Source organism: Ovis aries, chromosome 13, assembly GCF_016772045.2.
Source record: "Ovis aries strain OAR_USU_Benz2616 breed Rambouillet chromosome 13, ARS-UI_Ramb_v3.0, whole genome shotgun sequence".
Taxonomy (NCBI): domain Eukaryota; kingdom Metazoa; phylum Chordata; class Mammalia; order Artiodactyla; family Bovidae; genus Ovis; species Ovis aries.
In genome coordinates this window covers 17,694,311-17,708,953 of record NC_056066.1, presented here as the reverse complement: position 1 = coordinate 17,708,953, position 14,643 = coordinate 17,694,311, and the positions used below count along the sequence as shown (strand labels likewise).

At 38.1% G+C, this 14,643-nt stretch overlaps 1 protein-coding gene across 10 annotated transcripts in view; it reads right to left on the bottom strand.

Annotated features, from left to right (window-relative positions):
* CUL2 (cullin 2) overlaps nt 1-14,643 on the bottom strand; it is a 75,241-nt gene that overhangs the window by 18,437 nt on the left and 42,161 nt on the right. For all 10 annotated transcript variants that reach the window (XM_060396853.1, XM_042230464.2, XM_042230466.2 and 7 more), the window contains 7 exons: nt 10,545-10,669; nt 8,596-8,703; nt 4,948-5,007; nt 4,135-4,263; nt 3,952-4,038; nt 2,821-2,973; nt 2,243-2,320 (listed from right to left, as the gene is read on the bottom strand). In XM_060396853.1, coding sequence (XP_060252836.1) covers nt 2,243-2,320; nt 2,821-2,973; nt 3,952-4,038; nt 4,135-4,263; nt 4,948-5,007; nt 8,596-8,703; nt 10,545-10,669 — 740 coding nt within the window. The remainder of the gene's footprint in view (nt 1-2,242; nt 2,321-2,820; nt 2,974-3,951; nt 4,039-4,134; nt 4,264-4,947; nt 5,008-8,595; nt 8,704-10,544; nt 10,670-14,643) is intronic.

Below are 14,643 nucleotides of genomic sequence, written 5' to 3'. Positions count from 1 at the left end.
GATAATGAAAGCCTTTTCGATACAAGTATATGTATGACTGAGTCACCTTCACCGTTTACCTGAAATTATCAAAAGATTGTTAATCGGCCATGAAGGTGAAATTATCACAATATTGTTAGTTGGCAGTGAAACTGAAAGTCGCTCGGCCATGTCCAACTCTTTGCGACCCCAAGGACTATGTAGTCCATGGATTCACCAGGCCAGAATACTGGAGTGGGTAGCCTTTCTCTTCTCCTGGAATCGAATGCAGGTCTCCTGCATTGCAGGCAGATTCTTTACCAGCTGAACCACAAGGGAAGCCCAAGAATACTGGAGTGAGCAGCCGATCCCTTCTCCAGTGGATCTTCCCAACCTACGAATTGAACCAGGGTCTCCTGCATTGCAGATGGATTCTTTAAGAGCTGAGTTACCAGGGAAGCTCTAGTTAGTAGGCTATACTCCAACATAAAATAAAAAGTTAATGAAAAGGATAATGAAGATTTTGCTGGAAAAAAAAATGCTACCTAAACTTCCATCCAATCAAGAAATAAGAAGCCTTGTTTGGTGAGTTAGAGAATCAAAAAGGGTCAGTTGGAAGAGAAATGGAAACATGTCCATCCATTCAAGAATGTTCGGAGCAGCATGACTGCTGCTACTGCTGCTAAGTCACTTCAGTCGTGTCCGATTCTGTGCAACCCCACAGACAGCATGACTTATACACCCAAAAGATCAAAACAGCTCAAATGCCCATCAACTGATGTTGGATGAGTAAATAAAATGTGGTGACTCCAAACAATGGAACATTATTTGGCACAGGCTAAAACATGGATAAATTGTGACATTCTGCAAAGTGAATGAAGGCAGTCACAAAAGACCACGCAAAAGACCACAAAAGAGCACTGCAACAGATGTCCAGAATGGGTAAATCTACAGAGAAAAAAAGCAGACTGCCTAGGGCTGGAGAGGGGTAGGGAGCTGGTGAAGGTGAAGAGTGACTGCTAATGGGTAGGGGGTTTCTTTCAGGGTAATTAAACAATTAAGCTCCCTGGTGGCTCAGAGGTTAAAGTGTCTGCCTGCAATGCGGGAGACCTGGGTTCGATCCCTGGGTCGGGAAGATCCCCTGGAGAAGGAAATGGCAACCCATTCCAGTATTCTTGCCTGGAGAATCCCATGGACAGAGGAGCCTGGTGGGCTACAGTCCATGGGGTTGCAAAGAGTCGGACACGACTGAGCAACTTCACTTCACTTCACTTCAAACAATTAAACTGATCTAAGGTTAATGGTGCTAACGAACGTACTGTGAATATACTGAAAACCACTGAAAATGTACATGTTACATGAACTGTGTAGTGCTGTGGCCTGAATGTTTGTGTCTCCCCAAATTTGCATGTTGAAATCCTGATGCCCAGTGGGATGGTTTTAGAAGGTGGGGCCTTTGGGAGGTGCTTAGATCACCTCATCTGAGGCATTAAACCCCACAGAGCTCCCCAGCTCCTGCCACCACGTGAGGTCACAGTCTGTCACCTTCGAGGGCCTTTGCCCCACCATGCTGTCATCCCGGCCTCAAACTTCCAGCCTCGAGAACCATGAGAAATCAATCTCTGTTGTTTATAAGCCACCTAGGCTGTGGTATTTTGTTACAGAAGCCTTACAGAATGACTACACAACTATATGACTAAGCCATATGGTACATGAATTATAGCTCAACAGCTGCTGACAATGGAGTCTCCACAGTCTCTGCAAACGCTTTAGGTTAGAATTCTAAGGTTTCTATTCAGTCACATTTTAAGACCATGTTTACTTGTATTTTCCATCTTCAATCCATTTTTCTTCCTAGAATATTTCCCATTCTCTATATATTTACCCAAATTATAGCCCAGAAACAAAAATAACTACTTTAAAGAATAAACGAATTATAAAAATGGCTCCACATTCAAGAGAAAAATTAGAAGATGACTGCTTTAAGTCCTGGATTCTAAAACTTTCTTCTAATATCAAAATTTTTGTAATTTAGAATTACTTACGACAGATAATCGATTTACTAAGAGTAAGAGACACGTTCTGACAAACAACTGACACCACTAAGTGTTTTAGAAACTATCATCATTTACATTCTTCCTACAAGGCAGAATAATCATAACTTGTGAATGGGTTTTTACATCACATGAGCCCAGAAGACTTTGAAGAAATATTTAAAGTGATATAACATGAAGACAATTATTAAAATTCCTTAGGTCTTCCAATATATCTTCTGTCCACTTACCATCTGTACACTTTTTTCCAATTCCTGGGGAATTGCAAATGTAGATGAAGGAGCCTGAGTAAGAGGCCATGCACCAGCCTAAAAGGAGAAGAGTAAAACTGTTAAGCAGATACACTTCTCACTTGAAAGTGAATGTTTATAAAATGATGCAAGCAACTACAATGGGAATGCCTGGTGATTCAGCAGTGAAGAATCTGCCTGCAATGCAGGAGACTTGGGTTTGATCCCTGGGTCGGAAATATCCCTGGGAGAAGGACATGCCAATTCACTCCAGTATTCCTGCCTGGGAAATCCCTTGGACATCGGCAGACTACAGTCCATGGGATCTTAAGAGCTGGTCACAACTTACCAACTAACACCACCACCACACGCAACTAAAACAACTTTTTCCTCCTCCCTTCAAATGCTGATAAAACCCATCAGCATGACTGTCAGGGCACAGTTCATTCCAAATCAACGTAACATGTAACTTCAGAAGCTATAACCCTCTGACTGAAAGAAAGGTAATCAGGCATCCATCTATTAATCAGTCCTCTGTATCAGAAATCATTAGTAAATGCCCACAATAAAACACATACCTGTAGAACATATATTTGAAAACTAATTCCCAAATCTATTACTGTGTCCTGATTTTTGATAAAATTGTTGAACTTATTGTTGAGATCTGCACTGACACTCATATCTGTATACATCCGATGTAGCTTGCTGGTAAATTCGTAACCACAGGCTTGCTGTAAGAAGAAAGTTTTAAAGATTTAAAAACAGAAATAATAAACCGTACTGATTATTAAGAATGTTGTGCTACTGCTATGTGTCTGGTCAAAGATCCGGGCTGTACACTCACACCAAAGGCCTGTATTACTCATCACGCAAAGCAGTTACTCAAAATATTTCAAAAATTCCTTTCTTTTTTTTTTTAACACAGATTAAATAAGTGAATGAAAACAAGTATTTATGAAATAACAAATTTCCATTTAAAACAAGAACTTTTCTATAAATCTGTATGTCATTTCAACACTAAAAACTGCTTCATTACTGTAAGATACCTTATAAGGTTTACAGATACTATCGAATACACATGAAGGATAACTGGGAGTATTTGAGCCAGTAGTTAATGTTATAAGGAGGACACTGAGGCAGATTTTTAATACTATCAGGTGAATAATGAAGAAATCTATTTCTTTGAAATTATTCCAAACTCTGTGATTATCAGGTCAAAAAATCTGGATCTCTAAGCTTGGGATATAAAAAGCTTTGTTAACATTATCTTTAAAAATTGAAAGTTATTTTTGGTATCTTTGAAAAGGACTGTATATTCAATGTCTGCTATACAGGAAAATTATCAACTATTGAATAACTCAGGATACATATGAATCAGCAACTGCTTATCTCATCAGTGTGTAAGCTAAAATCACGTAAAAGTGAACTGAAATTCAAATGCCCTCCACAAAACTTGTACTTAAAGGAATATTTTAGGTATGCTCCTTTCTAAGTAATACAACTCTTATCTTGTATATGATTCTATATCAACATATAGAGATTCTGTCTTTTAATACAGCCTTTGCATGTGCTAACATGAAACTACACTTTACATTTAACCAGTCAACTGCTAATGAATTATTTCCTGTTATTACTCATACTGTGAAAATGACCATCTCTGTGTGCTAGTGGAATAACTTCTAAGACATCACATCGAAGTCCTACAGTACCTTTAATTTATTGATCATGGCTTCTTCAGAATCCATAGACATAGATAACCCATGAATTAAACGCTTCGCCAACATTCTTGCGTAGAACTACATTTAGAAAGATTAAAAGATTATTTCCTTTCTGATTTAAAGTTCAAAGATTAATCAAAGCTGACACATAAAGCTTTCAGACTCAAAAATTACCTTTTGAAAAACATCTTTGTCGTCGATATATTTGAAGACAGTGATAAAGCTCGTGAGCTTGTCCTCTACTTCATTCTCTGTCATCCCCTTTGCTGATTTCTTCAGCAAGTTGTCACAGTACTTAGCGAGCTCAAATAGAAATTGACAGTAACTCTTACAAAGGGTCCTTCTCAAAGGAGGCACCATGGTAACAACGCAAAGTAAGATCATGGGTTTTTGCCATCCTCAAGCTTATGTTTTGAAATTATGCACTAAAACTTAAAATACATGTCACTGGGTAAATTTTTTTAAAAAACTATAAACAAGTAGAATCTAATCAACACTGAATGATCCAATGGAGCACTGATATAAGTAATTAGGTTTTGATGCAACACCTAGGTGAGTTTTGAGCAGTAAAATCATTTATGACATTAAAAAATACTCATTAAAAATCTTACAACAACCTTATAAGCAAGTTTCCTTTAAAGGTTTTCATTTGTCATCAAATTCCTCCTTTAGAGTTGAGATAAAATTAAACCTCTATGAAATGCGATGCAAATTATTTTAAAGCAGTCATCCTTTCCAACCCAAACTTTGTAAGATGGAATATTTTCTCCTTCAATTACTTTTTAAGAAAAGGCTACAGAGATGACCAACTGCATCCCTTATACAAATGCCAAATTATATACAATGTTCATCAGTTTCTATTTTTAATAATTAGTTTCATTAATTTTTCCAAAAAATGCTACAAAAACAAATCTGACATTCATCTCAGCTTGCATTCTCTAATGACAATTTTTCATAAGATTACATTTATGCAACCATCAAACTTACCAATTCAGGTGCTTTGCAAACAGACTTGGGTTCTCTGTAATTTACAACTGATGTAAGGGCCTAAATGGAAGACAGAACAGGAATTAGTCGCCAGTAATAGGGTAAAAGACCTTTTAGAACTAACACCCAAAAAGATGTCCTTTTCATTATAGGGTACTGGAATGCAAAAGTAGGAAGTCAAGAAACACCTGGAGTAACAGGCAAATTTGGCCTTGGAGTACAGAATGAAGCAGGGCAAAAGCTACTGCAGTTTTGCCAAGAGAATGCACTGGTCATAGCAAACACCCTCTTCCAACAACACAAGAGAAGACTCTACACATGGACATCACCAGATGGTCAACACCGAAATCAGACTGATTATATTCTTTGCAGCCAAAGATGGAGAAGCTCTATAAAGTCAGCAAAAACAAGACTGGGAGCTGACTGTGGCTCAGATCATGAACTCCTTATTGCCAAATTCAGGCTAAAATTGAAGAAATTGGGGAAAACCAATAGACCATTCAGGTATGACCTAAATCAAATCCCTTATGATTATGCAGTAGAAGTGAGAAATAGATTTAAAGGACTAGATCTGATAGAGTGCCTGATAAAACGATGGATGGAGGTTCGTGACACTGTGCAGGAGACAGGGATCAAGACCATCCCCAAGAAAAAGAAATGCCAAAAAGCAAAATGGCTGTCTGAGGAGGCCTTACAAATAGCTGTGAAAAGAAGAGAAGTGAAAAGCAAAGGAGAAAAGGAAAGATATACCCATTTGAATGCAGAGTTTGAAAGAATAACAAGGAGATAAGAAAGACATCCTCAGCAATCAATGCAAAGAAATAGAGGAAAACAATAGAATAGGAAAGCCTAGAGATCAATTCAAGAAAATCAGAGATACCAAGGCAACATTTCATGCAAAGATGGGCACAATAAAGGTCAGAAATGGTATGGACCTCACAGAAGCAGAAGATATTAAGAAGAGGTAGAAAGAATCCACAGAAAAACTGTACAAAAAAGATCTTCACAACCAAGATAATCACGATGGTGTGATCACTCAGAGCCAGATATCCTGGAATGTGAAGTCAAGTGGGCCTTAGAAAGCATCACTACAAACAAAGCTAGTGGAGGTGAGGGAATTCCAGTTGAACTATTTCAAATACTAAAAGATGATGCTGTGAAAGTGCTGCACTCAATATGCCAGCAAATTTGGAAAACTCAGCAGTGGCCACAGGACTGGAAAAGGTCAGTTTTCATTCCAATCCCAAAGAAAGGCAATGCCAAAGAATGCTCAAACTACCGCACAAATGCACTCATCTCACTCGCTAGTAAAGTAATGCTCAAAATTCTCCAAGCCAGACTTCAGCAATACGTGAACTATGAACTTCCAGATGTTCAAGCTGGTTTTAGAAAAGACAGAGGAACCAGAGATCAAATTGCCAACATCCACTGGATCAACAAAAAAGCAAGAGAGCTCCAGAAAAACATCTGTTTCTGCTTTATTGACTATGCCAAAGCCTTTGACTGTGTAGATCACAATAAACTGTGGAAATTCTGAAAGAGATGGGAATACCAGACCATCTGACCTGCCTCTTGAGAAACCTATATGTAGGTCAGGAAGCAACAGTTAGAACTGGACATAGGACAACAGACTGGTTCCAAATAGGAACAGGAGTACGTCAAGGCTGTATATTGTCACCCTGCTTATTTAACTTCTATGCAGAGTACATCATGAGAAACGCTGGACTGGAAGAAACACAAGCTGGAATCAAGATTGCTGGGAGAAATATCAATAACCTCAGATATGCAGATGACACCACCCTTATGGCAGAAAGCGAAGAGGAACTAAAAAGCCTCTTGATGAAAATGAAAGAGGAGAGTGAACAAGTTGGCTTAAAGCTCAACATTCAGAAAACGAAGATCATGGCATCCGGTCCCATCACTTCATGGGAAATAGATGGGGAAACACTGGAAACAGTGTCAGACTTTATATTTTTGGGCTCCAAAATCACTGCAGATGGTGACTGCAGCCATGAAATTAAAAGACACTTACTCCTTGGAAGAAAAGTTATGACCAACCAAGAGAGCATATTCAAAAGCAGAGACATTACTTTGCCGACTAAGGTCCGTCTAGTCAAGGCTATGGTTTTTCCAGTGGTCATGTATGGATGTGAGAGTTGGACTGTGAAGAAAGCTGAGCGCCGAAGAATTGATGCTTCTGAGCTGTGGTGTTGGAGAAGACTCTTGAGAGTCCCTTGGACTGCAAGGAGATCCTATCAGTCCATCCTAAAGGAGATCAGTCCTGGGTGTTCACTGGAAGGACTGATGTTGAAGCTGAAAGTTCAATACTTTGGTCACCTGATCCAAAGAGCTAACTCATTGGAAAGGACCCTGATGCTGTGAAAGATTGAGGACAGGAAGAGAAGGTGACGACAGAGGATGAGATGGTTGGATGGCATCACTGACTCAACGGACATGAATTTGAGTGAACTCTGGGAGTTGGTGATGGAAAGGGAGGCCTGGCGTGCTGTGGTTCATGGGGTTGCAAAAAGTCGGACACAACTGAGTGACTGAACTGAACTGAACTGGGTAAAAATACAGCCGGCTTAATATATGCTATAATCGGTACATCCAAAAATTACTACCTGACACAAAACATGGCATTTTGGTGGTAGTTTGTTAATATTCTTTTCATATATAATACAGAGTAAACTCCTATCCTTATATCCCTCGTGACAATTATATAATGATTATATATATCCTGTTCCTACTGAAAGATGCTCTTTATAACTTATTTCTAATATCTGAATCACAGACAAAATAAAACTATATTTTAAAAAAATCTTACAACAAACATGTAAGCAAATTTAAATTCAAGTTTGTAAAATATATTTATTTTTCTTTCAAGTAATATTCAATATAGCCTAAGTATTATATTCAAAGGAAAAAAGAGCACTAAATAATACTAAAATTTTACATGTAATTTTCAGAATGTACTAGTATATTAACAAGTCTCCTTTTACAGCAAAATCATGGGAAATTCAATTCCCACATAATCTAAGCATTCAATTTAATAATTCAGTTATTTACTCAAAAATTATAAGTTACATACTTCTGACTTTCACTATGAAGTTGGTTAAGGTGAAGAAAGCTGAGTGCCGAAGAATTGATGCTTTTGAACTGTGGTGTTGGAGAAGAGTCTTGAGAGTCCCTTGGACTGCAAGGAGATCCAACCAGTCCATTCTAAAGGAGATCAGCCCTGGGTGTTCTTTGGAAGGAATGATGCTAAAGCTGAAACTCCAGTACTTTGGCCACCTCATGCGAAGAGTTGACTCACTGGAAAAGACTCTGATGCTGGGAGGGATTGGGGGCAGGAGGAAAAGGGGACGACAGAGGATGAGATGGCTGGATGGCATCACCGACTCAATGGATGAGAGTTTGAGTGAACTCCGGGAGTTGGTGATGGACAAGGAGGCCTGGCGTGCTGCGATTCATGGGGTCGAAAAGAGTCGGACACGACTGAGCGACTGAACTGTACTGAACTGAAGGTTAATCTTCATGTACAGATTAGAAATCTCATAATTAGTAGCCCTATTTCTGAAACTATTTAAAGAATAATGATTAAATTAGAATTATATATAGATAAAGATACATGTATTGAAATTTTACCTTATCCAACGCACTCATAAAGTGCTGATCACCATTCAAAACAGTGTTGATAAGCTGAACAAATTTACCATGTACTTCTAAAACTGACTCCACAAATAGTGTTGGCATCTAAAATTAAGAAATACAAAACCATATTTTAAGAAGTTCATGGATAAAACCATTAGGCTTAGTAAAAACTGCTTAAAAGTAAAATTTTCCCCCAGCAAACAATGTTACAAACAATACACATCCTCAAAAAATGTTTTTAGCTAAGACAGTCAAAATCTAAAACTTCAGCGTTGAAATTGGCTGTCACTCAACACCAGAAATGGAGGCCTGTGGTTGGAAAACACAGTTCTCTCTGGTGCTAGAATTCTGTATCATAAGGGTAACAAGATACAATCTCAGAACTACCAGGCCTATCAATTTCATAGGGGATTATGTAAACAAAAACAGTCTTCAAAGTCACTAAAGGCTGAGGGGAGAGGTTAAAAAGATATTATCTGTGAAAACTGAGACTCTTCCAGAGTTGGGCAGTAGAGTTCCCCACATCTCACAGGGAAGAAATAGCTAGTAGTGCAAAAGTGAGTTTTCACTATTAATGAATATAACTGTGAAGTTAGACCTAAGACCTCTAAGTTAGCTAAAATTTTCTGAGTTTCCTATGAACACATTCTCTTGTACTTGCATCTCCAGGCCGTGACACTAAACTCTATGCCTCTACGACCAATGTCATTCCACACTCTGAATCTGTAAAACTAACATAAACTAAGAAAACTAATAAATAATATAGGCTATTAGATCTAAACAGTATAAACCAACAGTTTAACAAAAATAGAAAAGTTTATGCATTACTGTGACAGGACATGACATCTAAGAATTATCTGCCAAAGACCAATCTACAGCTAAGGAAAACAGCACTTCATAAATGCTCCTGTCAGTAAGGTCTATAGGGCTTCCCTGATAGCTCAGTTGGTAAAGAATCCCTCTGCGGTGCAGGAGACCCAGGTTCGATTCCTGGGTCAGAAAGATCTGCTGGAGAAGGGATAAGCTACCCATTCCAGTATTCTTGGACTTCCCTTGTGGCTCAGCTGGTAAAAAGTCCACCTGCCAATGCTGGAGACCTGGGTTTGAGCCTTGGGTTGGGAAGATCTCCTGGAGAAGGGAAAGGCTACCCCCTTCAGTATTCTGGCTGGCCTGGAGAATTCCATGGACTGTATAGTCCATGGGGTTGCAAAGAGTCAGACACAACTGAATGACATCTCTTTTCTTTAAATAAGGTCTATACACAGATCACTCCTCACAGGGGAGCAAACAGTTCTACTTAGGGAAGACAAGTGACATATGATGTCACGTCTACCTTAGTTGTCATCCATTACTAGTAAAACCAAGGAAGGTGGTCCACCAAAATTTGACAACAGGAGCATACTTTGATAGGAAAGACGCTTTGTTGTAAACTGTCATTTAAATGGCAGGGAACTCTTAAGAAAGACAGGAACTGGGGTCACTGTTGACTATTTTGGGTAATAAGCATATATTTAGGGAAGATAGTTTTAATCCAAATTTGCTTCCTGGGCTATCATACCCAGGACATGTAAAAGGAAACCAAATTGTAAGTTGTCCATATGATCAGTGATTAATACCAATACTACTACAATTAACTTAACATAGATGCTAGTTACATAGAAACACAACTGTTTTGAAGTTGCAAACATACTTTTCTGGGAGAAATTAACCAAGAATTGGTAAATGAACACAGTAGTGTAAGAAGTCTTACTCAACTGATTTCCTAATCACTGATAATTCTACAACATGTCCAACAAATTCTAGGTTTGAACATTTTAATAAAGATGTCTCATTTACTGGCATGGTAGGACTTTTCTTTCATGCTTTTAAACAGTAAAGTCAAAAGAAAAACTCCATGATAGTCTGATTAATAGAAAAATCTTCCCATTTCTTATGTCACTCACATTTTCCTGAGTAAGATTACTGGTTGCTCTAAGGCCCTCATCATGGATATGATTTTGCAGCTCCTGAATCATATGAGGTAAACCAGTGGACACAGCACGGAGTAAGACATACATATTTGCCATGTCTGAGGGGAGAAAGAAATTTATTATGAAATTTACAAACAGTTTAAAAAATATTTTTAATACAACAGGTAATACATGATTCAAAATGCAGAATTACAGAAGCATATGCAGACAAGCCCCCCCCCCACCCCGACACCTTTCTCCTAATCCCCCTGGTACTCCTCCCCTGGGAAAGCAACGCTGTGGCTGTTTTTATCTTCTCAGAGCTGTTTCCTACCCATTCAAGCACTATTCTTCCCTCTGCCCGCCTGTTTCAATAAACAGTGTAGCGTACTTCATATACTATCTGCGACTGCAGAACACAACATTTTAACTTGAAGATCTTTTCCTATGAGTACATAAAGCCTTTCCCCATATTTTACAACTGCTTAACACTCCATCTGACAGCTATATGACAATTATTTAACAACTCATGGGAATTTGGCTGTTTCCAATCTTTTGATATTTACACTGTTACGATTAATAATCCTGCATATGTGCAAGAGTATCCATAGTATAAATTCCCAGAAGTGGGACTACTGTGCAAAAGCTGTCTCACAGAAGGACCTTGTAGACACAGCCCCCAAGCAGCCGGGAGCTCCGTCAACAAATGCTTTGATCTTCACACAGAGAGGTGCAAAATGACATCTCAGGGTAGTGGTTTTTATTTCAAACTTTTTATTGAAGTATAACACACATATGGAAGAGTATACAATCCCTAAGTGTATAGCTCAATGAATTACCACAAGTGGCCCCCCTCCCCAGCCAGGTTCTCACCACCCACAGTGAGAAATGGACATAACCTCCTCCCGGAAGCCCCCCTGCCTTCACTCCTCCTCCTGCTCTTCCACAACGGTAATCACGGTCATGACAACACTACTCAACTACACCACAGATTCAATTTGCCTGTTTGAAACTATCTAGAAGAACAAGACCATCCAATTCTTTCATGTTTGGTTTTTTCGGTTCAATATAAAAGGTTCGTCTGAGTTGTACGCAGCTCTCAGGTGTTCCTCTCCACTCTTCTTTAACATTCCATCGTATCTCTGTGTGGCACTTTATTCATTCTACGGTTTCAGGACATCTGCACTGCTTCCAGATTGGGGCTATTACAAACCACGCTGTTGTGAGCATGCTTGCACATGCTCTTCTGTGCATGTATGCATGCATTTTGGGTGGGGGCGTTAACACCTAGGAGAGCAATGGCTGGATCTTAAGAGATATGTTTATTCAGTGTTAGTGGCTACTCACTGGCAAGAGTTTCAAGGTGGCTACATCAATTTATACTCTATGTCCAATGTATAACAAGTTCCTATTACTCTATACACTTCCGAACACTTATTTTCAGTCTTTTTCATTTTATATCAAAATATTATTAATTACTGATACCTTAGTGTGATTTTAATTTGTATTTCTGTTTTAGCGAGATTGAGAGACTTTTTATATGTTTACTGGCCATCTGGATATATATATATATATGTATATTCCGCAGTGCCTGTTCAAATGTCCTAATTATTTTATATTTTGGACATAAACCTTTTTCAACAATTACAAATATATAACCCTATGACTGGCTTTTTTTCAAGTGTAACTGACATATATTACTTTTAAAGATTATAACAAAATGATTTTCAATATTGTTATATACTGCAAAATGATCATTACAATCAGTCGAGTTAACATCTTTCACCATTACGTATTTATAACTTTTTTTCCTGTGATGAGAACTTTTAAAATCTATTCTCTTAGCAACTTTCAAATATGTAACACAGTATTATTAACTAGTCACCATGCTACATATTATTACATCCCTGACTTCAGCAACCACCGTATCTGTTCCCTGTATTAATGAGCTCACTTGTTTTGCTTTTTAGATTCCATACATAAGTGAGATCTCGCAGTATTTGTCTTTGTCTGACATTTCACTTAGCACAATGCCCTGGAGATCCTTCCATGTTGTTACAAAATAGCAATACTTCATTTTGTTTACATGGCTGAATGATATTTCTCTATGTGTCTGTGTGTTTATTTTCATCCACTGACAGACACTTGTTTTCTTATTTTGGCTCTTGTAAATAATGCTGCAGTGAACACTGGGATGCCTATATCTTTTTTAGCTTTTTTTTCTTTTTGGATAAATATCCAGAGGTAGAATTGCTAGATCACATGAAAGTTTCACTTTTTAATTTCTGAGAAACCTCCATACTGTTCTTCATAGTGGCTCCACCAATTTTCATTCTCACCAACAGTACATGAGAGCTCCCTTCTCCTTATATCCTTGTCAACATCTGTTATTTCTAGTCTTTTGGATAATGGCCACGCTAACAGGTGCCAGGTTATACCTCACTGTGGTTTGGACTTGTATTTCCTTGATGATTAATGATGGTGAGCACCTTTTCATGTACCTGTTGGCCATTTGGAGGTCTTCTTTAGAAAAATGCCTATTCAGGTCTTCTGCTCATTTTTCAATCAATTTTTTTTTGCTATTGAGTTGTATGAGCCCTTTATCAGATATGTGATTTTTTCCCATTCAGTAGGTCGCTTTTTCATTTTGTGAATGGTTACCTTTGCTGGGCAGAAGCTTTTTAGTTTGATGCAGAACCACATGTTTACTTTAGCTTCCCTTGTGGCTCAGCTGGTCAAGAATCTGCCTGCAATGCAGGAGATCTGGGTTCGATCCCTGGGCTGGGAAGATCCCCTGGAGAAGGGAAACGCTACCCACTCCAGTATTCTGGCCTGGAGAATCCATGCATAGTCCATGGGGTCACAAAGAGTAGAACACAACTGAGCGTCTTTCACTTTCACTTTAGTGTCAGTTTCAAAATGTCGTCACTAAGACAAGTATCAAGAAGCTTATCACCTTTGCTTTCTTCTAGTTTTATGCCTTCAGGTCTTAAGTTAAAGTGTTTAATTCATTTTGAGTTAATTTTTGTGTATGGTTAAGTCGGTTATCCAGTTTCTTCAAAAACACTTATTAAAGAGACTATCCTTTCCATGCTGTGTATTCTTGGCTCCTTTGTCCTATGACTGTTCTTGTGATGCTCTTTTGATGATCCAATGGTCTTATGGTTTTGTATTGATTTTAAGCTTTTAATGATAAAGTAATAAACTTGATCATCTTTCCCTGTGGTTAGTGCTTTCTGTGTCTCATTTAAATTATCTTTCTCTACCCTCAAGTCCTGAAGTTATTCTATGTTATCTTCTGGAAGAGTTACTGCTTTATACTGAGATCAAAAGCCCAAGGTGAATTGACTGACTCTGTATACAGTGTTTGAAGTAGTGATCAAATTTCACTTTTTCCCCAACTGGTTATCCAATGGACCTGGCACTGTGTGTTCAAAATACTACCTTTCACCCACTGCTCTGCAGGCCGCCTTGGTCTTAAATGAAATATCTTCGTATGCATGAGTTATTTCCTGGCTTTTTTATTTTATTCCACTGGTCACTCTGACTACCCTTGTGCCACTTCCTTTTCTTAATTACTGTAATTTTTAGAAGTCATGCTATCCTGCAAAGGTTTCTCACTGTGCTCTTCAAAACTGTCTTGACCGTTTAGGCTAACAGTGTAACTTTCAGAGTTAAAAAAAATAATCTTGGGTTTTGCAAAGCTTGCCCTGGATCTATCAATGCTCCTTTCAATGATGTTCAGTTTTTTGTGTGAGTCTGGCACATATCTTGTCACATTTATTCCCTATTACTGAAAAATTCTCATTTTTTTTTCTAAAAAAATTCCATTTTTTCACTGCTTATTGTTATCTCGTATCTTCACTTTGTATTTCTATTTCGACTGAGGCTGAGCATCTTCAGATATTTAAAATCTACTTTCATATCCCTTTCTTGTTCTTTGTTTTTCCTCCTCCTAGAAACTCTTAATGTATTAAAGAAATTAGTCCCTGTGATTTTTTAAAATGTGCAAACACACTTTCCCAGTTTTTCTTTTGACTTTAGAAAATAGTTTGAAAATATACTTTTCCAAACAGTCCTTTAAAATAGATAA